The sequence below is a fragment of the Acipenser ruthenus genome, chromosome 5 (assembly GCF_902713425.1).
Source record: "Acipenser ruthenus chromosome 5, fAciRut3.2 maternal haplotype, whole genome shotgun sequence".
Taxonomy (NCBI): domain Eukaryota; kingdom Metazoa; phylum Chordata; class Actinopteri; order Acipenseriformes; family Acipenseridae; genus Acipenser; species Acipenser ruthenus.
The window spans coordinates 63,578,904-63,604,784 of record NC_081193.1 but is presented as its reverse complement, the minus strand read 5'-3'; the positions used below and the strand labels follow the sequence as shown (position 1 = coordinate 63,604,784).

Here is a 25,881-nt window from a genome sequence, read left to right as displayed (position 1 = left end):
GAAAAAAAAATACTTTAGGCATTGGATTACTTTAAGTTGATTCTGCCTTACATTAAGTGCAATATATTTGCAAAAGTATTTTTAAATCTATATTTCCATCTAATTAATTACTAGCCAATAGCGATAGCTTACCAATCGTGTCTGGACGCTGCAGTAAAAGAAAATACCTTTCCTTAAAACAAAATGTGTTTCCTATCCACCTTCCTTCTCCAAGAGGTTAAAGGAAGGGACCCTTTGAGTGCTGAAGCACAATACTGCTCTTGTATACTGTGAAATCAATTGCTTTATTGATCAGTCTCTAGATGAAATTGGTTGACTTTATCCAGGGTAGAATCAATTTTCAGGTATTCATTTCTTAATCAACTTTACTAGGAACAAACCATGCTAATAAGGGGGTCAATACATCTCTCCCAAGGGACATCATCAGTGTGAATAACATAGTTAAAAGGGCAGCTTTAAATATATATATCCACGGCTGTTTACTGATCCCTGTGTGTTATTTTTGGGTAAGATGTTATCATTGCCTTTTCCAGGTTCCATTTAAAGGGTTGTTGTTTTCAACATTTCAGAAAGAAAACTGCCAGTCGCCACATTGAAAAACACAGCTAATTTACTTCCAAAGCATGTGAACACAGTGGTAGGATTATTCTAGATCCTTCATTGCCCAATGCACAGCGGGCAACTAATCCAACAGATATTGGTTCCATGCAAGTGGACCAGGGAGGAAAAGACAAACAACCAACATGTCCTAAAGACAGAATCAGAATAAGTTTGATGTAGCTATCGCTACCTGAGCGAACAGTTATTTATTGATATAGTGTCCTTCTGTTTGACTGAAATAACTATTGTAGTCCACTGAAAGTAGGGCTGTAATGAAGGGTACATTTTGACCTTCGAAGGTTCGGACACGAAGGAAGGTTCGAACTTTGGATAGTACCAATTTGCTTAATTAACTGGTGACGTCACCATAGCTACTAGTTTCTATTTGATTGAAAATCCTATTATTTTATAGGTAATCCATATAAATGGAATAAAACAAACATTCACATGTAGTTTAAAAATATGTTATATAGAACAGTAATCATGTTTTTATAATTTAAATCAATATGTAATTGATGCTGCTTGCGATATATTCACTAAGCTTGCATTGCAGCAGCACCTTTTTGCGGCCAATAAAAAAACTGCAGCTGACTTAGGCAAAACAAAGTCAGTATTCCAAGCAGGTTATCAGTCACATTTTACTACTACAGTACTCTCCGGCTAATAGAACACCCCTCGGGAAGCAAACACAGAGCCAAAGTGTTCTCCAAAGTGTTCTCCAAGACTTTGTTAGCCACCAGATACAATATGAATCAATACATAAATACATATGTATTACTTGTCATGACGCACGTGCATCAGCATATGAAATGAACTGAATAAGTAAAAGCAAAACAGTGTATGTTAAACTATAATAATAAAGTGTGACGGGGTACACACCGCCCCTGTGCATACTTTATGTTTTGTGCTATTCTGTATTTGTAGTATTATTATTTAAATGTACTGTTTTGTGTTTATTTAGAAAAACACTGTTTTATTGTTATTATTGTTTTACAGCCTTGATACGGTTAACATGTCCCATCCAGATAAAATCGTGAGAATGCATGTTCAACAGTGATTACTGACAAACTGGCTGTTGACCATGCATATGAGAAAACCCTGTGCCCGAATGTGGTCGAGGGATAAACTAGATAATTAATAGCCAGTCAATCCCTCAGCCACAATCTAAAAACAGCTTTGGCTGAACAGGGTTAATGTGTTCAGAAGTGGAATGGGAGTTGTTAGTAGGAGAGAAAGATAACGAGAATAACAATTGCTACCTGTGCTGGTTTTACACCACCACGATACTTGTTTGTTCCGTGTCTGTTTTGTTTGTCTGTTTTGGCCATTGTTTATTTTGAGTGTTTTTTGTTAAAACCTTTTGTTTATTTATTATTAAATATGCACACCAGCGCATTCATACCCCAGTGCTGTCTGTGTCCCTTAACAACCAAAAGAGCAAGATGGGCCAAATGGCCTCCTCTCGTTTGTAAACTTTCTTATGTTCTTATGTAGTCTCCTTCCTGGTCTGACGTCACCAACAAGCCATCTTCTCACATAAAGTAACAGACAAACTAAGCTATAGGTACCCCCCCAGTACTCTGGCATACCATACCCTGCTCCAATGCACGACAGCGGCATAAGAGTTTCTACATATAATGATTTGGTAGTGGTGATTTATAGTAATGTGTGATTTATAGTATTCACAGATTGTCAAACGATTTATGTTAACAGAGAAAAAAACAAACAAACAAAAATAACACACAGTGCCTGCATGCCACCTGACGAACCTTCGAAGGTTTAGAACTACCTTTGAATTCCTGGCTAGTGAACGAACCTTCGAACACAGCCCTAACTGAAAGAGTTAACTTTCTGAGAGCAGGGCTCAAGCAACCCTGTGAAGTGTTTAATCAGTAACCAGTGGTTTTTAGAACAGGTGTCCTTAATTAGTGTTGTCCATTGAAAACAATGGGAGAGTAGTGTCTGGTTGTTGTATAATATACAGTACACCCTCGCTATAATTAACCTGTTGGGGTCCAAGCCTTTTTGTTCATTATATCGAGGGGGTCATTATAGCGAAAATACAATCAAAATGAACGATAAACTGGTGAAGTTAATGAGATGAGATTGTGAATAAAAGCAGAATGACATGTACCTGTTCGTCTCATGTATGCAGTATTCTGCCTTGGCTTGATCATATTCACTAAAAAATTAAAATGCAGTACAAAAGCAAAAAAACGCGCTTTTATTCCAAATCAACCCGACATGAAAAGTTTGACATGAAAAGTTCATTAGATCCTCAAGTCTTTATTTTTGTTGTTTTGTTGAAGAAGGATTTTACATGGGCTGACAAAACTTGCTTTCCTGTGTCAAATGGCTGGATTTTCTCCATGTCCCAGGCTACAGTACATTGTTATGCCTTCTGGTGAAAAATATTTTTCGGGTCATTAAAAGGTTTGGATTCACGTCCAAGGAAAAGGGTCTACACATGCAAACACCCCTCCCCCCCAAAAAAAAGAGTGAGATCTGAAGGCACGAATAACGTTAGGTTACTTACCGTAACCCTGGTTCCCTGAAAGAGAAGACGACCACCAACATTACTTTTGAGATATGCCTGCCATAGGTCAGGTATTCACTGAGCATTTTATGTCAGAGCTGCTGATAGGCCCCTCCGTGGGGTTACGTCCTCTGTTCCGCCTATCACAGGGATTAAACAGTCAACCCGCGGAGAACATTTTCTCTTTTGCATCAAACCTGTGAGGGCGAACTATGCGACCGTGCTGGTTGGTGTTCGTCTTCTCTTTCAGGGAACCAGGGTTACGGTAAGTAACATAACGTTCCTTTTCAATTCGAAGATGACCACCAGCATTACTTTTGGGAAAGTATACCAAAGCAGTTGCGAGGGCGAAGGAATAGCAGCAGATAGCCCAAAGGTTAGCGGTGTGAGTGTGCAACCTCAAGGACCCTCGTGCCTAATGAAGGCAAGGAAGGATCTACCACATCAAGGTGGTAGAACCTGGAGAAAGTATGCAGCATAGCCCAGCTAGCTGCAGTACAAATATCAGACAGCGAAGCCCCTCTCACTGACCCGCTTTGCAGAGGTGATAGCCAAGAGGAAGATACTACAACTCTGTGGAGTGTATGGGCTCAAACTGGGCCTTCTTGAGAGCCTCCAGTACTATTATTATTATTATTTATTTCTTAGCAGACACCCTTATCCAGGGTGACTTACAATTGTTAAAAGATATCACATTATTTTTTCAATACAAATTAACCATTTATACATTTGGATTTTTACTGGAGCAATCTAGGTAAAGTACCTTGCTCAAGGGTACAGCAGCAGTGTCCCCCACCTGGGATTGAACCCACGACTCTCCGGTCAAGAGTCCAGAGCCCTAACCACTACTCCACACTGCTGCACATTACAATATCAAGGCTCCATTCGGGGAGAACATCCCTCCGTGGAGGGCGTAATCGCTGAACACCCTTGAGGAAATGGGTTGCCAAGAAATGTGCACTCAGACATACAGAATCAACAGGGGCATGGCATCCAGAAATGGCCACCACATACACCTTCAAAGTAGAAGGTGACCTACTGGCATCCAGCAGTTCTTGCAGAAACTGCAAGATAACTGCTATAGGGCAAGATTATTATTATTATTATTTGTTTATTTAGCAGACGCCTTTATCCAAGGCGACTTACAGAGACTAGGGTGTGTGAACTATGCATCAGCCGCAGAGTCACTTACAATTACGTCTCACCTGAAAGACGGAGCACAAGGAGGTTAAGTGACTTGCTCAGGGTCACACAATGAGTCAGTGGCTGAGGTGGGATTTGAACCGGGGACCTCCTGATTACAAGCCCTTTTCTTTAACCACTGGAACACACAGCCTCCGTGTGAATACGGGCAGAAACCAGCGTCTTGTTCTCTCCCGTACTAGAATACAGGAGGGGAGCATTGAGGCTACCTGCCGAGACGCCTTGTGTTCTCGGTGAGAGCACTGCAGCAATTCCTCAACCGCTGGTCCAAAGGTATAGTCAGAGGAGGTAGGGGCGCTGACTGCAGTAGCTGCTTCTGAAAGAAGGAGCCACCTTCCCATGAGGCAGCGATCAAAATCGCATCATGGTCCTCCTCAGCCATGCTGACATCCCATTCTGTAACATCTGGGGTGACCACCGGTGCAGACGGGGTCAGCTCTGGGGCCATTATTGGCTGAGCTGGGGCCAGAGACAACACACACACTCTTAATAAAATACTGCACAGGCTGTCACTCACACACGACAGACAGTCGTAGTACAGACGGCCTGCAACGCAAGCAAGGCAGGACATGAAAGAAAGGAGCCAAAAAGAAGGTCGAAGTTAGAGCCGCTGATTCCACGAAAGCAGCAAGCCAGCTCTCAGCACGAATTCAAGGGAAGTGCAGTTGACTCAGAAGAGCTCTTTCAAAAACACACTCAGTTTAGTAATACAGAAGTCTACCTTACCGTAGGCGAGAGGCAAAAGAGAAAATGGTCTCTGCGGGTTGACTGTTTAATACCTCGGTAGGCAGGACCGAGGACGTCACCCCATGGAGGGGCCTATTGGCAGCTCTGATATAAAATGCTCAGTGAATACCTGACATGTGGCAGGCATATCCCAACAGTAATGTTGGTGGTCATCTTTGAATTGAAAGAACTGTATTAACATTTAGACATCTGTCCATGGTGTTGCACCATGTTCCACAGAGCGACGAAGTAAAAGAAAAATAAATAACATCAAATTGCCCCATATCCTTTGATTACTAATTTAAATCAGCCGGGAGGAAACACTTTTTATCATTTCATATATGCTGCATCATGAGCAAACAGAGACTAATTCAGACATGCAATTTTATTAGATTATGTCTTATATCAGTATGACTTCAATGACATGCTGTGCAATTCAGAAAAACACAGTATTTAAATCCTTCAGAATCCTTCAGAATCATGTTCAGTGTTACATTACATTATAATTCTCTGCTGTCCGATTAAGCCGTCTTTGCACAATAGCAAAAAAGCAAAACGTTCAGTTTGTTTACTTTGTTCAAAGCTTAAGCTGAAGTAACACAAGCTTCCTTCCAGCCCTTTGAAACCTTCTTGCCACTAAGTGTGAATTCAAAGAGCCATGCTACTGATACTACTTATAGGTGTAGCTCTGCTTTTGCAGTGGCAAAACAGAAATACAAGTGTGGTTACTTTCACACAGTGCTAGAACAAGCATGGTATTTTCATGTTCGGGTGTTCGTTCAAGATTCAGACAAGTATTCAAATATGAGTTAATTTGCAAAAAGTTATCAAATCCATTATATGTAACACTGTATTAAAGCCGAAAACTATTCAGAAAGTAAGAATGGCCTTACTTCACCCTTGTGAATTGACTACAAAACAAAGGATGCCATACTTCAGCAGTTACAGTTAAAAAAAATCTTGTGTGTATTTCAGGTAATTTGTTTTAATAATCCTTGCATTAATAAATAAAGTGACCATAGACACATTTTCATAACTTATTAACGTAACTCTAACTTGAATAAACACTTCAAATAAAAACAAATGTGGAAAAGGGGGTGTTGTGCAGTGAAAGAAAAAAACACTATTTATTATTTTTATTGCAATACTCGACCTATGGTTGAAATGGAAACTCCAGTCCCACTTGCAGCCAATTCACTTTGAATATCTTTGGCAGTCAATTGTTATTAACCTTCCTCACAATTCTTCTACTTGTTCTTGGTGAAAGAACCTTCTTGTACTTCTTGATAATAGAAACAATAGTTGAAATTGGGATACTCAAATGCTTGGACATCTTCTTGTATCCTTCTCCAGCTTTATGACAATAAATACTTTTCCGCCTAAGGTCTTCAGATAGCTCTTTACTTTTTTCCATATTGACTTATTGGTAATGACAACAACCATCCTATGACTAACCCTTTTATACACTCTAATAATGTTCACATACAATCCAGCATTTTCTAGACCTTTTTAGAATTAGGTTCTGCATTATCATTTTAAAATTGCTAGCACCTTGTAGACAATACTATCATAGCATCAAAGGGTATAATACTTTTGAATGAGCATTTTTGGAGTTTTGCAAAAACATTGCTGAAATAAATAATTGTAGACATCTATTTCTTGTAACTTTTTTTCCTCATCCACAAAAACAAACCTTTGCTACAAAAGACTTTTCCTATAATTATTTGTTTTCGAGAATTTTCTAGAAATTATAAATTTCCATTGGAGTATGTAAACTTTTGACTACAACTGTATAGCTAGATAGATAAATAGCTATCTGAAGACCTTAGGTGGAAAATGATTTATTGTCATAAAGCTGGAGAAGGATACAAGAAGATTTCCAAGCACCTGAGAATCCCAATTTCAACTATTGTTTCTATTATCAAAAAGTACATGGTATTGTCACAACGCTCCCTCGGTCTGGAAGAAAGAAGGTTCTTTTACCAAGAACAAGTAGAAGAATTGTGAGGAAGGTTAATAACAATCTGAGATTGACTACCAAAGATATTCAAAGTGAATTGGCTGCAAGTGGGACTGAGGTTTCCATTTCAGCCATAGGTCGAGTATTGCATGGTGAAGGTCTCAATGGTTGCAGGCCAAGGAAAAAGCCACTCTTAGGAAAACGTCACAAGGACAATCACTTGAAGTTTGCAAAACACCTTTTGAATGACGGATAGGAGTTCTGGTCAAAGGTCTTGTGAAGTGATGAATAAAAAAAATCGAGCTATTTGGTCACGCTGATAGTTGTTACGTTTGGAGAAAGTATGGTGAGGCGTACAAAGAAAAGAACACCATACCTACTGTCAAGCATGGAGATGGTAATATCCTTGCATGGGGCTGTTTTTCCTCTAATAGCACAGGTAATTTATTTATAATGCATGGTAAATGGATTCCATAGCATACCAAAAGATATTGGCCAATCATCTGAAACCCTCCACTACAAAACTTGGTTTAAAACGCAACTGGACGTTCCAACACGACAACGATCCAAAGCACACATCAAAATCTACTTCAAATGGTTAAAGAAGAATAAAATCAAGGTTCTGGAATGGCCTAGTAAAAGTCCCGATCTAAATCCGATTGAGAATCTTTGGTATGAGTTGAAGAAGGCTGTGCACTAGAGAAGTCCTCGGAAATTGAATGAACTGGAACAATTTTGCGTTGAATAACGGTCAGAAATCATGCCAAAAAATCAAGAATCATGCCAAAAGCTCATTGACAAATATCCTAATAATTTAAAAGAGATTAATATTGCTAAAGGTGCCTCAACTAGCTATTAATTTCATTTCCCTTGTCAGGGTAGGAATACTTTTGAATTAGCATTTTTGGAGTTTTGCAAAAAATTGCTTAAATAAATAAATTGTAGACATCTATTTCTTGTAACTTTTTACCTCATCCACAAAAGCAAAAGTTCTGCTACAAAAGATTTTTCCTAAAATTCTTTGTTTTCAAGAAATTTCTAGAAATTATACATTTTCATTGGGTTACGTAAACCTTTGATTAGAACTGTATTTTTTAAATGTATTAGTCACTGATAAAACTACCAGCATACCCTACATCTAAATAATAACAGATCATTTTGAAACAATCAGAATTTGTTTCATGTAGCTATCAGCGCCTAAACTAAGCTAACTAAATATGATTTGAAAATGTAAAATGTGATTTTCTGATGTTTACCCAAAGAATTTTTGTATAAGGCATCAGCAATGATCATGCATTCCTATAATTTGATCTTCCCGAGGTGAAACAAGATTCACTCTGCAAAAAAAGATACACAGAGCATCTTGAAAGAGGCTCTATGAAAGAAATCATTGATTAACTTTTGTTTTGGTCCTTAAATTAGCCCGGATTATGAATTTCAAAATGGGACTTTAACATATTTGGATACATGCCCATACACAAAATACTTAAAGTTAGTGTTGTTTGTGTTGTCAGTCCTAAGTACAAATGAGAAAAAACCCTGTTTCTTAAACATTTTTAAAGTGGTGCATAGACTACAACAGGTACTGTAGTTACTGTATAAGTAAATATTTACAGTATAAGTAAATATGCATACATTTTTTCAGCTATTTATTAACTAGATTTACTCAACCTAAGTTACCAAGCTGTAATAACCCTGATAGTATTGACTGTTCTTAGAATACTGTGGTTTAGTATTGGCATATATTTTAATCTTAACAGCTCCTTTAATAAAATGAGTCTTTTTAAAGTCAAACATGTCATGCAGAACACACATAAGCTGCAGTGAATCTCTAATAAAGAAAACTGGGGGGTCACCATGAAGCAGCAGCCGCACATGTAGCGATTTACTAAGAAGAATATCATTAACGGCTGTTTGGGGGCCTGTTGCAAGCACCAGCGGAATGAAATTGGTGTTGCAGCATGTAATAGGATTAGGGGTACCTGGTGAGGTGCAGTTGGTGCTCAGATCTGCCCAGCAGCTCTGTCAGTCTCAGGAACTCATCCTTGGCGCGGGCAGAGTCCTGCTGGGCACGTTCCAGACGCTGCTTGGTTTCGCTCAGCTCCAGGTGCAGCTTCTCCATTTCCTGCAGGAACAAAAAATAAGCCGGTAAAGCCAGTCAAAGTCTGAATTGTTTCAAAAAAACAAAAAACAAAAACGGGAACAAATTTAAAATAAGGTTTGGATGATCTTTTAAGTCCTTTTATTAACGCTTTCTTGGTTAATAATGTTTCTATTAGTCTTTCTTTTGCCAGAGCATAATATTATTATTATTTGCATATATTAAACAATCAAACTAATAGGTATGTTTTGGGCCTGCAGGTTAGGAGGTAATTAATTAGGTATTTTGGCTGTCCATAAACCTCATTGGACTTAAGAGGTAAAAGAAAAAAAAAAATCTTGTTACTCACACAGTTTACGTACCACTGTTTCCAAAAGCATGAAAGTAGCAACAGACATTAGAATAATACAACAGGTTTTAAAAGTTGCATAAAAAAAGGCTGGCAAAATACTAATCATTTCCAGTATCCACAGAAATCAGAAGATATATATTTTGGCATCAAAAAATATTCAGAGCTTCAGTTCCCCTAAGTTTTATTCAGTACACTACAGTGCAGTGTTTAAATACTTGAAGTGGAAAGCAGTATCTTCAAGGCAACGGTGCCGGAGCCTTTCTAAAAGTGTGTGTGTGGGGTGGGGGGGCGACAGACACCTTGGCCCCACTACTTTTAGAAAGGCTCCGGTAATTCGTAATTTGCAGGACGGATTACATTTTAGGCCAGCCTATTAAAAAAAAAAATAAATAAATAAAAATGTAACAGGTGTTGATATATCAACGTAAGATGGAATTGGCTACTTGATGCATTTTGTAATACAGAATGATCAAAAATGCTAGAGACCAAGTTTGTACTTGCATAAAGTTCAGTGGCGGCTTTTACAACAGAAAACATAAGCCATACCTTTGTCTCGTTGCCAAACCTTTTTTTCTCCTATACAACAGATAACATTACTATCATGTAAAATCTACCAATTTCATTTTTTTAAAAATTATAATTTGAATGCAGTATTTCTACAGATACATTAATGTAATTTAACAACTATGTCAAATATTGAAGCAGGTTATACATTAATAGTCTACTGGTTATTTAAAGTTTACTACAACTACAACAACAACAACAACAACAACGACTAGTTCCTCCGGGAGATGGACAGCGGCACACACTTCTTCTACGTGTTGGAGAAAAAGAAGGGGGACTGCAAGAACATCACCTGCCTCCTGGCGGACGACGGCTCCCTTCTGACGGATCCGGAGAGCGTGAACGAGAGGGCCAGGGCCTTCTACTCTGCCCTCTTCTCTCCGGATCCCGTCGACTCCAACGCGTGCAGGGTTCTGTGGGACGGGCTTCCCACGGTCGGCGAGGGCGTGCGGGACGAATTCAAGGGCCAGCTGACCCTGGCCGAGCTCTCCGACGCCCTCAGTCAGATGCCCTACAACAAATCGCCGGGCATCGACAGGCTGACCGTGGAGTTCTACAAGAAGTTTTGGGACTTGCTGGGGCCCGCCTTTGCGTGGCAATAAAGATGCCCCTTTTCGGGCGGTGATCACGCTGCTGCCCAAGAAAGGGGATCTCCGCTGCCTGAAGAACTGGCGCCCGGTCTCGGTGCTGTGCACAGACTACAAAATCGTGGCCAAGGCCGCCTCCCTGAGGCTCAAGTCCGTGCTGGCACCCTCCACTTCCCCGCCCTTGTCTCCCGCTGAGACACCACTTGGCGGGAGCCCCTCCGACCTCCGGAGGGCGAGAGTCCCCAGTGGGAGGCCCTGTACTCCCCGCTGGTCTCCAGAGGAGCCAGGGACTTGGGATGGAGGGTCCTGCACGGCGCGCTCGCGTCAGGAGAGATCCTGCGTCACTTTACCGACTTGGACGTCGCATGACCCTTCTGCGGTCGGTCCGAGTCGGTAGCTCACATTTATTTTTTGTGCGCCAGGCTGCAGCCGTTTTTCCGGCTGCTTAGGAATCTGTTGCTGCAGTTCTGGCTGCATTTTTCCCCAACCCTCCTCATTTTCGGGCACCCTGTCCGTGGCTCCAACAAGAAGAGACCTCCTCGTGAATCTGCTCCTGGCTCTTGCTAAACTGGCAATTTACAAGACCAGGAAGCGTAAGATGATTGGGGAGGGTCTCTTTGACTGTGGAGCCATGTTCAGGGCCCTCGTCCGATCAAGGGTTCGGTTAGAGCACGCCCATGCGGCGTCCGCTGGCGACATGGCCTCTTGTAACAATCTTGTAACAATTGTAAGTCGCCCTGGATAAGGGTGTCTGCTAAGAAAATAAATAATAATAATAAATAATAATAATTAGCTTGTTAGCGGAATGTTGGGTAGTGAGTGGTATCCCACAAACATTGTTTGATTTACTTCAAAATAAATGTAATGTTTATTTTATAAAACAAACAAAAAATAAAATGACCATGTACAGCATTTACATTGATAAAGAATATATTAATAAAGAATATTAAACAGCTGTTTACAAAGTATGTTTAAACTTTATAGCCTACCTAAAAGCTAGCTATTTTTTGAAGTTCTACAGTTATTTACTGCTTCGGACACAAATTACATGAAACAGTAACACATGTTCAACATATTTCAACAGTCCTTTATGGTGTTACAAGATGACGAATGTAGAAACATTCGCTATCACACCCAAAGTGGGCTTCTCTGCGCTCATTCTTTGCTGTAAACATGTCCATAGTTTTTCCAGTATTCACATGTTAACTCTGTCTTTGTGTAGCTTATCAAAGCCACTGTGTTTAAAGCTGTCTGAGTTTTTGCTTTGCTGTGCAGAGTGGCTCCTACAGAAATAATTTAATCGGTTGCCTTGTTTTATTTTATTCTTTGGTGGCAGTGAAATTAAGATTTTTGCTGCCTCATACACAATAAAGCGTTCATTTTTCCATTCTTTAATTATCAAAGTTCTCTATATATTTTCCGCCTGTCTGTCTGTCTGCCACTGAATTGGGCGACAAACCTGTCTGCCAAAAATGAAATAATGCTGATCACAGTAGCTGTTTACAACTCTGCTCTGAACAACTTCCCCGCGGCAGTCTCAACAAATCAAGAAAAGTAATCTGAAACTTAAATATCAATTATAAAGAAATAATGTAGATTCTCTAACATTTACAAATCAAACATAACATTAACTGTAATTACATTACTGCTTGGGCAACACACATTGAAATGGAAACTCTTTTTCTAGACCGGTTTTAAATAAGAACTTTTATAACAACAACATTTGTTTTTATTACTTTACTTACAAGGTGGACAAAAAAAAAAATCTTCAATGTACTGTTTTTCACGTAAGCATTTAAATATTTCGGTACATTGGTAGTATTGGTAGTCCATTTTGAATGGACAACGCTATTTAATAAATATTATATTTAATCATAAAATATCTTGAAATACCTATTTTTAGACCGTCAAATGTTGTGAAATAAGTAATATTTTACCGAGGAAAAAATACAGCCCTACTTATAATACACACAAGTATATTTCAGAAATATAAGCAATGGGTACAGAAATGCAGTCTCTCAAAACGTAGAGAATGTTTTTTTTTTGTTAACAGGCTCGTTGCTCTGCTACTGAACCACAGTGAATTCGCTTACACAACAACGACTTAAAAGTGGGGGGCCAAGGCCCCTCTGGCCCCCTCAGCTCCAGCGCCCCTGCTTCAAGGAGTAATTGGTAGTATACCATATGTTTGCATGTTTTATACAGGAAAATGTCAGGTTCCAAAAATGACATGAATTATTACTATGCAAGATTTACAGGAATACACTTGTTATATCAATGTATTTTAATGTTACAATAGTAACCTTTTGTAATTATAACAGTTTATTTTACTATCACAAAAAATTGTGCAAATCTAAACAGTTGCATTACTTTATTCATTGTTTTAATTATTTGTCCCTGATATCAGCAAAACATTTAAGGATTTAAAGTTCATAGATTTACGGTCTAACTAAACTGTAGAAGAACTGGTATTGAAACTTACAGTAAACATGTTTTTGTTTTGTTCCATTGTATATAAATTGTTTATTTTGCAGCAACACATATACCCATACAGCCTAATATCACAGAATGATTTGTATTTGATTTTTAGTTTTTACCCAATAAAGCATTGCAGTCTGTTTCAGCGATTGTTTAGATGTATACATCTAAATATCTTGCCACTGATAATCGACGCACCCGAACCAAAATCAAAACATCAGAAAAACGAGATGGGTTAAATTTTTATTTTTCATGTTGGCTCTGTTTTGCTTTGGATCAACTGAATGCGACATGTATCTTAATAATATGCAGCTTCAATTTTTGCCATTTTTTCAGGGTGAGTTGTTATGACTATATGCAACAAGACAGGTGTGACAAATGTACAGTATGTAAAGTCAAAACAAAAAGACATTTGCTTATATCCCCATATTCTGTCTGTAGCTAATGGTAAATAATGAGTAACCAAGGTCCATCTCAATTGAACAAGCGTTTGTCTACATACAGGTACTAAATGTAATTGTTACAGTACCTACCGAAAAACAAGCAAACATACATTTTCATTTACTAAACTTTCCCTCTAAATAACTGTGGGTAAATAATTTCAGAACAAAGTTTAGTCTCTGAATATACAAATGTGAAAGCATTATATTTTTAATGTGGCTTACACACACTAATGTGGGGACATTTTACTCTGGTAGTAACTCGAAACTACCCCAGGAGATGGATTAGGCCAGTGGTCAGTCACACTAAAAAATGCATTAAGCCCTGGTCACACCTAGAACGATAACAATTTTTAAAAATAGTTTCAGTTCATATGAATGGAGGTGGTCACAACACAACGATAACGATCATTGTAAACGATAATGATAGCTATAGCGATTTTTTCCTGCTACAACGATAATGATAAATGTTCCTGGCCAACCAGGGCTGTGACATCATCACCTACCTGGTGTTATTTTCTATATTTTTTTTTAAACATGATACAGTAAATACAGGCATTGCAATGATTTACTACAGAGAAGACTTCCCTGCACTGTTCCACTGCAGAACATCACGTCGGAAAACTGGTTCTAGTATACATCAAGGAATCTTTTTTTTTTTTTTTTTTAATTGTGTTATAAATTATGTTATAAATAGCCATTAATGTATAATTATAGCAAAAGCACAATGTATGATTCTATATGCTCCATAAAGACATGTCAGTCTGCTTACTGTAGTTGCTTTTTTTATTGCTTTTAATAATAATAATAATAATAATAATAATAATAATAATAATAATTAGTATAAATATATACATAATTTATGGAGTATCGTCTATTGTCATATTAAGTAAGGTGTAATCAACAATACAAACCATGTTCTTATTTTATGTTTTACTTTAATGGGAAGTGGTTGTACCCAAGGCGACCGTGCATACTTCCTTGAGGCAATACCCACGGCGTAATTTTCAGCACTTGACTATACCAACGAGCGTGTGGAATTCCCCTAACTCCTCCCTGCTCTGTAGTATTCTGTGTACCCACACTTATCTTCTCTGTCTCCTACGCCTTATGTTGATCTAATACAAGTATTTCTTAATGTTCCTCATCACTGCCCCTCAACTCACTGGAAATAAAAGTGGGCGCGTACTAAAATGTTGATTGGCATTTGCTGTACAATATATCGGAGCCCTTTTTCGTTCTGGTCTGACCGCTCCAGAAACGATTTATGGTTATCGTTATCGTTCCAGGTGTGACCAGGGCTTTAAGGTAAGTATGAACAGGTTGCACACTCAACAGTGTTCTAAAGTGCCAGTTTGAAAACTGTTTAGATTAGTTACTGCATTTTTACAGGAAACTCTGCATTCCCAGTTATAAGGGTTTCAACCAATTTAGTGATAAACTTATACTACCAAAAAGCATCTCATTTATACCTGTTCTCGGAGTTGAAGATCCCTTGTGGTTTTAGTTCTGAATTCTCGGAGCTCTTTCTCTGCCTCATCCCTCTTCAGTTGAGATTGGTTTAACTGATACCGCAGCTCTCCACACACCTAGATGAAATCAAATACATCTTAAGCCTCGGACACACATGAACGGTAATACCACTTTGCCTGGTGGACACACATCAATGTTTTTGAAGCGGCGATAAAAATAAAAAAAGGAAAGACAGCCCACCACCTTGCAGCACTGTACAACAACTCAGAAAATATATATCAATCTTTTATTGCTTGAACCCAGAGTGAACGACCATGTCCATCTCCAGAAATTTTTATCAGGATCTAACGTTATAAGTTCCCATATCAGAACCCCACTCAAATATTTGCCTTTTATTTACCTAAGGATATGTATGTAAAATATGATATTTACTTTGGGATACAATGTGGAAGCCTTTTTCTACAAAGAAACAGCTATTATATATCCAGCACTGCACTTAACAAGACTGGACTGTGGTGCTGTATCTGTAGTTATACATTGTATAAGAGCTGCTATTAAGGAAAAAAGGGATCACATTCTTCGCAATTGTATACACAGTAATCAGTCGGCTGGCAACTGGTTAATTACATGACGTGTATATCTGACAAATGATACAGGATGTCAAGTAACTGGATTAATGCAGGCTGTAAGCGGTTAGTATTTATTTTAGATCATTCAATAGACCCATAACCAACGTCTGTATAATGTGTAGCTGGGTGGATGGGGTTAATTCCCCATCCCTATATAAAGCTTGTGGGAATGTGGCTGGAGCCTTAATAAGGTAATTGCTTAATGGGTAATTAAGGCTCCAGCCACAGAATATAAAAGACCCACTCCGGGCTTAGAGCGGGGGAGGGCTCATGAGAGGAGGAGAGTTGGGAGGAGAGTTAACAATAGTAAGAGTGAATGCTACCAAGCTAGCAAACAAAGCTACTCATTTTTATATATATAACAAATTATTTGTTAGTGTTTGTTTTACTTTGGCCAGAGTGCCCTTTTCTTTGTGTGTTTTTGTTAAAAATGTTTATTTTTTGTTATTTAATAAATACTGCTTCGGCAGTTTCAGCCCTGTATCATTTGTGCTGCTTCCTGAACCTGACATCACCACCCACACGCACCACTCTAGCCATCCATGACACCCCCGTATACTCAATTATTTGAATGTATTACTGGTAGAAGCGTATTACAGCCATTACCATCAAAATATGACCAATAATTGTAAGAAAAGTCCATGCAAAGTTTCATCAAATTTAGATGGTTCTTAGACCAGAACCCATATAGAAGTACTGAAAGGTCACCACGACAAAGATCGTCAAGAACAATGCCCATACCAAGTGTTATAATTGTGCAGTATGTGCAGTATGTTTCATGCATTTACTTTTAAAACACAGGGTGCAGCATAGAGTTTGAGTATAGTAAATCACTGTTAAAAAAGAACAACTTTTCAGTATTTTTCTGTTAACATAATATAGTAGACAAATGGTTTGAATTTCAGCTTAGCTTTTGCAGCACATGGGTGTTCTGCTTAAATTCTGTTTTAAAAATGACATACAAGCACTTTTACCATTTCTGGTTTCTGATATAATGTTTCAATTTGTATGAAACACAGCATGAAAGCAACCAACTGCCAATTATAACAAAATATACAGTAATCTGCTGCCACCGTGTGTAAATGTATGGCATCACAATGCATCTGTTTTCATTGATCTTCAGCAAGGTTAAATAATTATGGAGCTGGTTGGCACAATGTATTGCAATAGGAAAGACAGGGAAAGCCAAGGTTAACTAAACTGTCAGGCTGGAGTGTCCAGTTCCAGTCCTGAAGTGCCACACAAGGTTTAATTTGTTACAATTAAACACTTAACTACTTTAAAGCCTAAGCGGAGCTTTCACTAGTTCAATTAAATAATTCAGAACATGGCTGATACAAAAAGCTGACCAATCCCTGCTGTAGAGGATTGGTTAAGAGTAAAGCTACAATGACAAGTAAACATGTTTACCTTGCTGATATCCAAGTCCTGAGAAGTGAGCTGCCTTTGAGCTTCCTCCAGCTGACTGGCTACTGAATTATTTTCTCTGGTTAACCTCTCGAGTTGTCCTTCAAGACTGGCCACCTTTACGGATAGTGACATCACCTGCATGAGAAAAAAACAGGTGTGTAATTATTGCTGCAGAATTACAGTGCCACCTACTGTCCTAAATGTGCCATGCCACTGTAGCTGTATATTGACTGATTTGTTTTGAATACTACAATTTGATGAATAAGAATTATTATGAAAAATGTCACTGCTACTGTATACTTTATTTATTAACTCCAGCAGAGGGCAGAAAAACTAGTTATCTAATACCTCCTATGGGTAGTGTTCACAAGGAACTTTTGAATGAAAAAAAAAACATGAGCTGTAGGTAACTGTGCTTTTACTGCCCTCTCTTGGAGTTAATAGAGTATAGCAATATAACTTTCCATAATTATTTTCCTCAAATTAAAAGATAATATGGGTACAAAACTTTTAACTCACAAGATGATCTTTATTGTATTCACAAAAGCACACACTTTAAATAACTCATGATGACAACTTAATTTAATTCTCCCACAAGCCACTAGCACTAAGGGCCACTTACCTGGCTACAATGGTCTGGGAAAAACAAATAGGTACTAAGACAGAATACTGTCAAGCTCCTAAATTGGGAATACAATTTTAGACTGTGCATTTCCAGTGTTATTTTTTGTCTTGCCGGTGTTTTGTTTTAATTCCATTGCAGTGATAATTGCTAGGGTCTGTCTTTCATAATTACCCCCACATACAATTGTATACAATGCATAAATAAGATAGAGTAAAGAATATAGTACATTGTTCTATACAATGCTGTAAAATAAAATGCTCCATGTTGAGCATAGGCCTCAGAGCCGGACGGGCCACTCAGGTTATGGCCCGACCACTTTTAAGCAGGTACATGGAAAACTAATTCAACACGCAAGCTGGTTAGTTTTGGGCTTGGTTTCAATGTCAATTTTATATTTTGATGAAAATAAATACGTAATGGATGTAACGGTTATGATTTTCCCAAACCAAAACCGACATTGATGAGACGTAAAACCGAGGTCCTATTGTAAGTGACAGCAGCAGCAGTTGTTGATGCATAGTTCACCCCCTGCTAAATGACTAAATAATAATAATAATAATAATAATAATAATAATAATAATAATAATAATAATAATAAAAATAATTGCATAGCATTCCAAACCGAACGATACCAATAAAAGACTAAACCAAACAGAAACCGAAATTGTTTTGAAGAAGCATTGGCAGTTTCAGCACTAAGCCACCTGGCAATTTTCGGGAGCTCATCGTGGTTCATATTAAAATACCTTAATATGTTTACTATAGTAACATATATCAAAAGTTATGACAACACCTACCTGATTGATTCTGACAGTCCTCCGTACGTTTTGTTGATGAAGCATGCTGGTGCTAGTACTGGCACTGCAGGCATACGCAAACACTCAGCCTACATATCCTAACTTAACCCTTTTGTTAACAAATGTATCCTAAGAAGGGAAAAGTTCAATCTGGAAGTTTTTTAGTTAAACAAACAAAAAAAAAAGTTGTCTGTCGTAGCTGTTCAATCATTCTATGTAGACCTAATTTAAAAAAATAAATAAATAAGATGCTAAACTGACTAAAAACAGCCAAATGCAAAAGTACTGAAACAAAATGAAGGTATTGAAATTAGTTTAGTTTGATTACTTTGTTGCTGCATTCTTTCGGCATATTGATTGAATTCAAGTCTACTAGAGTCATATGTACTGTGTGTGTGTATATAATATATATATATATATATATATATATATATATATATATATATACACACACACACACACACACACACACAGTGCCTTGCAAAAGTATTCAGACCCCTGACCAATTCTCTCATATTACTGAATTACAAATGGTACATTGAAATTTAGTTCTGTTTGATATTTTATTTTAAAACACTGAAACTCAAAATCAATTATTGTAAGGTGACATTGGTTTTATGTTGGGAAACATTTTTAAGAAAAATAAAAAACTGAAATATCTTGCTTGCATAAGTATTCAACCCCTGTGCTGTGGAAGCTCCCAGTTTATACCGATGAAAGAAATTGCCCTAATGAGGACACAATTACCTTACCATTGGCCTCCACCTGTGAACCATTAAAGTTGCTGTCACATTTTCTGGATAAAAAGCCCACTGTGGGGCTCCCGAGTGGCACATCCAGTAAAAGCACTCGCTAGAGTGCAGGATGCGCTCTATAGCCTGGACGTCGCGAGTTCAAGTCCAGGCTATTCCACACCCGACCGTGGACGAGAGCTCCCAGGGGGCGGCACTCAATTGGCCGAGCATCGCCCGGGGGGCGGGAGGGTTTCAGGGTGTCCTCGGCTCATTGTGCACCAGCGACCCCTGTAGTCTGGCTGGGCGCCTGCGGGGCTTGCCTATAAGCTGCCCAGAGCTGCGTTGTCCTCTGACGCTGTAGCTCTGAGGCGGCTGCACGGTGAGTCTGCAGAGTGTAAAAAAGCGGGCGGCTGACGGCACACGCTTCGGAGGACAGCGTGTGTTCATCTTCGCCCCTCCCGAGTCAGCGCAGGGGTGGTAGCAGTGAGCTGAGCCTAAAAATAATTGGGCATTTCAAATTGGGGAGAAAATAATAAAAACTAATTGGCAACGACTAAATTAAAAAACAAACAAAAAAAAAAAAACCCACTGTTGAAGGATCATTGGTCAGGCTGTGAATCTGAAGGAAAATGAAGACCAAAGAGCATTCTACAGAAGTTAGAGATAAAGTAATACAAATGCATAGATTAGGGAAAGGGTACGAAATAATATCCAAGTGTTTGGATATCCCAGTGAGCACAGTTGGATCAATAATCAGGAAGTGGAAGCTGCATCACACCACCCAGGCACTGCCAAGAAAAGGCTGTCCCTCAAAACTCAGCGCTCAAACAAGGAGACTTGTGAGAGAAGCCACAGTGGGGCCAACAATCACTTTAAAGGAGCTACAGAGTTCAGTGGCTGGGAGTGGAGTAATGGTGCACCAGTCAACCATATCAAGAGCTCTGCATAACACTGGCCTGTATGGGAGGGTGGCAAGAAAGAAGCCGTTAATCAGAAAGTACCATCTGAAAGCACGTCTGGAGTTTGCCAGAAAGCATGAGAGTGACCCAGCTGCGATGTGGGAAAAGGTTCTGTGGTCAGATGAGACCAAGATAGAGCTTTTTGGCCAAAACTCAAAGCACTATGTGTGGCACAAACCTAACACTGCCCATGCCTCAAGACACACCATCCCTACAGTGAAGTATGGTGGTGGCAGCATCATGCTGTGGGGATGCTTCTCATCAGCAGGGACTGGGCATCTTGTTAAAATTGAAGGAAGAATGGATGGAGCAAAATACAGGGAAATACTGCAAGAGAACTTGCTTCAGTCCGCTAAAAAACTGAAGCTTGGGAGGAAATTAACCTTTCAGCAGGACAATGATCCCAAGCACAAGGCCAAAGCAACATTGGAGTGGCTCAAGAACAAAAAGGTGAATGTCTTACAGTGGCCCAGTCAAAGTCCTGATCTCAATCCCATTGAGAATCTGTGGCACTATTTGAATATTGCGGTCCACAAGCGCCGTCCAACCAACCTGAACAACCTGGAGCAAATCTGCCAAGAAGAATGGGCCAAAATCACTCCAACCCTGTGTGCAAAGCTGGTACATACTTACCCCAAAAGACTTAAAGCTGTTATTGCAGGGAAAGGTGGCTCTACCAAATATTAATGTGTGGGGGTTGAATACTTATGCAAGCAAGATATTTCAGTTTTTTATTTTTCTTAAAAATATTTCCCAACATAAAACCAATGTCACCTTACAATAATTGATTTGAGTTTCAGTGTTTTAAAATAAATTATCAAACAGAACGAAATTTCAATGTACCATTTGTAATTCAGGAATATGAGAGAATTGGTCAGGGGTCTGAATACTTTTGCAAGGCACTGTATATATATATATACACACACACACAAGATTACAGCCCTGATTACAGAAACAAGAATTTCCTTCTTAAGTAGTTACTAAATATGGTAAATAGTAATCCAGGTAGGCAAACTCTTTATGTTTCTCCAAATAGTTGTATTTGCAAATCTCCCCTTTAACATGCTGTAAGCTGACAGATACCACTTAAAATGGAAAGGAACCTGTTAATTGCATGATGAAATGTCCTGCCTATTCCATCAAATTCTGAGTTTTTCGGTACAAATCAATGATCATGAGAAAGTGTCTTCTGACAATCTGAATTAGATAACTACGCATTTTACAAAGGCTAATTTCTTTGCTGAAGTTGGTTGGAGTTTTTTTTTTTGAGTCAGCAATATAGGCTGAGACATGGATCAAGCTGTAATAAGATTAAATCGTATTCCTTTTCTGATCAAATGGAATGCTGTTACTTCTTTACATATGAAAGGAATACTATTAAATCTTCCTTAATATAAGTATAAGCATTAGCCATGTAGAATGTGCAGAGAAGCTTTCAGATTGCCAGGAGACGCTTTTTCATTATCATTGATTGGTACTGAAAAACTGCAGAGACAAGGCAGGAAATGTCATCATATAATTAATACATTTTTAACAGGTTCCTTTCTGTTTTAAGTGATACCTGTCAGCTTAAAACTTGTTTAAAAGGACATTTAGAAATAAAACTATTTGGAGAAACTTAAAGGGTTCGGCCCCACCCCCAGCCCCCCAGTAATTTGAGCCCTGACATCTGCCTCTTTTGCTGATGGAAAAACATATGCATGCAGATATACAAGGATGAAGAGAATAATTCCAACACAAAATAATGGTACCTGTATGAGTCGTTAATGTTAGACTACAGTAGTCTAACCTCTTCGGGCAGGGGGAGTGATGATTCAGATGAGGACAGCTGCCAGTTTGTTTTAGCAACAGTCAGTGGATAAACCCACACGCAATTCTCTGTGATTTGTTGCAAATATGAATGCTGACAGTAATGTTTACAGTATACAGTACTGTGCAAAAGTTTTAGGCAGGTGTAAAAAAATGCTGTAAAGTAAGAATGCTTTCAAAAATAGACATGCTAATAGATTATATTTATCAATTAACTAAATGCAAAGTGAGTGAACAGAAGAAAAATCTAAATCAAATCCATATTTGGTGTGACCACCCTTTGCCTTCAAAACAGCATCAATTCTTCTAGGTACACTTGCACAAAGTCAGGGATTTTGTAGGCATATAGTCAGGTGTATGATTAAACAATTATACCAAACAGGTGCTATCAATTCAATATGTAGGTTGAAACACAATCATTAACTGAAACAGAAACAGCTTACTGTCAAAAGTCATACACCATGGCAAGACTGAGCACAGCAACAAGACACAAGGTAGTTATACTGCATCAGCAAGGTCTCTCCCAGGCAGAAATTTCAAGGCAGACAGGGGTTTCCAGATGTGCTGTCCAAGCTCTTTTGAAGAAGCACAAAGAAACGGGCAACGTTGAGGACCGTAGACGCAGTGGTCGGCCAAGGAAACTTATTGCAGCAGATGAAAGACACATCATGCTTGGTTCCCTTCGCAATCGGAAGATGTCCAGCAGTGCCATCAGCTCAGAATTGGCAGAAAACAGTGGGACCCTGGTACACCCATCTACTGTCCGGAGAAGTCTGGTCAGAAGTGGCCTTCATGGAAGACTTGCGGCCAAAAAGCCATACCTCCGACGTGGAAACAAGGCCAAGCGACTCAACTGTGCACGAAAACACAGGAACTGGGGTGCAGAAAAATGGCAGCAGGTGCTCTGGACTGATGAGTCAAAATTTGAAATATTTGGCTGTAGCAGAAGGCAGTTTGTTCGCCGAAGGGCTGGAGAGCGCTACACGAATGAGTGTCTGCAGGTAACAGTGAGGCATGGTGGAGGTTCCTTGCAAGTTTGGGGCTGCATTTCTGCAAATGGAGTTGGGGATTTGGTCAGAATTAATGGTCTCCTCAATGCTGAAAAGTACAGGCAGATACTTATCCATCATGCAATACCATCAGGGAGGCATCTGATTGGCCCCAAATTTATTCTGCAGCATGACAACGACCCCAAACATACAGCGAAAGTCATTAAGAACTATCTTCAGCGTAAAGAAGAACAAGGAGTCCTGGAAGTGATGGTATGGCCCCCACAGAGCCCTGATCTCAACATCATCGAGTCTGTCTGGGATTACATGAAGAGAGAGAAGCAACTGAGGCTGCCTAAATCCACAGAAGAACTGTGGTTAGTTCTCCAAGATGTTTGGGCCAACCTACCTGCCGAGTTCCTTCAAAAACTGTATCCAAGTGTACCTACAAGAATTGATGCTGTTTTGAAGGCAAAGGGTGGTCACACCAAATATTGATTTGATGTAGATTTTTCTTCTGTTCACTCACTTTGCATTTTGTTAATTGATAATATTAAACTATTAACATGTCTATTTTTGAAAGCATTCTTACTTTACAGCATTTTTTCACACCTGCCTAAAACTTTGCACAGTACTGTATATATATATATATATATATATATATATATATATATATATATATATATATATATATATATAAATCATTAGGGAAAGTATGATTTAAGTAGGTTTATTGTATCTATATTTTCTTCAATTTAAGTTAAGTTTTCTTAACATGGAAAACAAACTAGAAGGGCAAATCCTTTACAAAGGACTTCTCCCGGGCCCTAAAATTCCTGGCTGCGGCCTTGTGTGTTTTAAACTTCATTTCAGGTTTACCAGAAACTAAATGGATGTCAAAAACACCTGCATGGGTCGATAAAAAAAACAAACTCTGGAAATGAGTTTAGTTTTTTCCTCTACATTTTGTGTGACTATCACAAAATGATTAGTTAATACTGTTGACCTTTCATTAAAAGCCTTATATTACTCCCCTGGAAAACTGTATTGCGTCGTTTCGTGCCCCTCTCTCACTGTAACTGTCAACCAGTGCTTCCACATAGCAGGGAACATTTCCAAGAGAGTGGAAATTGAATACCCGAAGGGAGAAAACATTTAAAATATGGGAAAAGAGAAAATTACATTGTCTCAGTTCCTATCTCATCAGGGTAGATTTGTATACGCATTTGATGACCATTTTTCATATCCTTAATTCCTGGTTTGGCCATACTCATCACCATTAAAGCTACATTGCGCGCTTATGTGTTATCTAGATAGCAGAAGACTCAACTACAGTTCAGCCATGTGGTTAAAGTTGCCAATTATAAATTAAAACATCCAATCAACAGGGGGAGAAAGGGATATTCCTGCTATTCGCTAGGGGGGGAACCATACATGTTGAGTGGAATCACTACTGTCAGAGCACTTCGCTATGCTACAAATATGAAGCATGGAAATAAGTCACTTACTGATTTTTTTGTATTTGTATTTTGTATTTTTTGATATCAACAACAGCCAAGCTACACAAAACACGTCTTGATATGGAACCTATGCATGTCGATTCCTTCAGACATCCCACCGATCAATCCACCAGAATACCAAAAGGAGGACTGCGCACCTAAGTGGAAAGAAGTACAGCAAGCTGTGAAAAAAGGCAAGGGCGTCATCATCTCCTGGGCCTAATGTAGTTCCGTACAGAGTGTACAAGAGTGCCCCTGGTGTTCTACGAATCCTGTGGAAATATATGAAAGTAGCATGGGAAAAACAGCTTGTACCAAGAGCATGGCGCTGAGCAGGCGGGGTCTTTATACCCAAAGAAAGATTCAACGAGTATCAGTCAGTTTCAACCTATTTCCCTTTTAAACGTGGAAGTCAATATTTTCTTCAGCATTGTTGCTCAGAGATTGTCAGCTTACCTATTGAATAACTGCTTCATTGACACTTCAGTACAGAAAGCCGGTATTCCAGGTTTCCCAGGATGCTTAGAGCACGTCAGTGTGATCTGGCAGCAAATTCAAACAGCTAAAAAGGACAGGAAGGCGCTCCATGTGACATTCCTGGATTTAGCTAATGCGTACGGTTCAGTACTACATGAACTTTTCAGTGTACCGCGAGGACAATAAAAAACTTAGTGAAAGCCTACTTCGGAGATTTGCAATTTTGTTTTTCACCACTACATGGCAATGTCTAGAAACTGGAATAATGGCAGGATGCACAAATTTCTCCACTAAGTCAAGGAGCTTCTCTATAATTAAAGGTAAAGTAGTGGATAAGAGGTTCTACATTAACGGTGAGGCAATGCCAACAGTGTCTGAGAAGCCTGTAAAAAGTCTTGGGAGATGGTATGATGGGGACCTAAAGGACACAGTTCATGTGGGAGAAGTGAGACAACAAGCAGTGCAAGAGTTGAAGAGCATAGACAGCAGCACTTTACCAGGCAAACTTAAACTCTGGTGCTTTCAGTTTGGTCTACTGCCAAGACTTCTATGGCCACTCACAGTAGAGAAGCTGGAAGCGTTAATCAGTTCATATGTCAGGAAATGGTTAGCAGTTCCACGCTGCCTCAGCAGAGTGGGACAGTATGGTAAAGCGATACTGCAGCTGCCAGTCTCAGCTCTAACCAAGGAGTTTAAGTGTGCCATGGTTAGATTGGAAATTACATTGGTAGTCACACAACGAATGTGGGTGATGGAGGCAGCACCTGTGTTGAAAACTGGAAGAAAGTGGGCGGCAAAGGAAGCTGTGGAAGATGGCTGCCCTTCGTATCAATGACATCATGGGTCAAGTACAGCATGGAAAAGGAGGCCTTGGTCTCAGTTCAGCTCCTCCTTGAAGCTGGTAGTCAACGAGGTGAAAAAGTAGAAGGAGAG

The 25,881-nt window shown here is 39.1% G+C and overlaps 1 protein-coding gene across 3 annotated transcripts in view; it reads right to left on the bottom strand.

The window, feature by feature from the left end:
- LOC117402634 (serologically defined colon cancer antigen 8-like) overlaps nt 1-25,881 on the bottom strand; it is a 154,971-nt gene that overhangs the window by 95,675 nt on the left and 33,415 nt on the right. For all 3 annotated transcript variants that reach the window (XM_034003971.3, XM_034003972.3, XM_034003973.3), the window contains 3 exons: nt 17,060-17,194; nt 15,020-15,136; nt 9,008-9,150 (listed from right to left, as the gene is read on the bottom strand). In XM_034003971.3, coding sequence (XP_033859862.3) covers nt 9,008-9,150; nt 15,020-15,136; nt 17,060-17,194 — 395 coding nt within the window. The remainder of the gene's footprint in view (nt 1-9,007; nt 9,151-15,019; nt 15,137-17,059; nt 17,195-25,881) is intronic.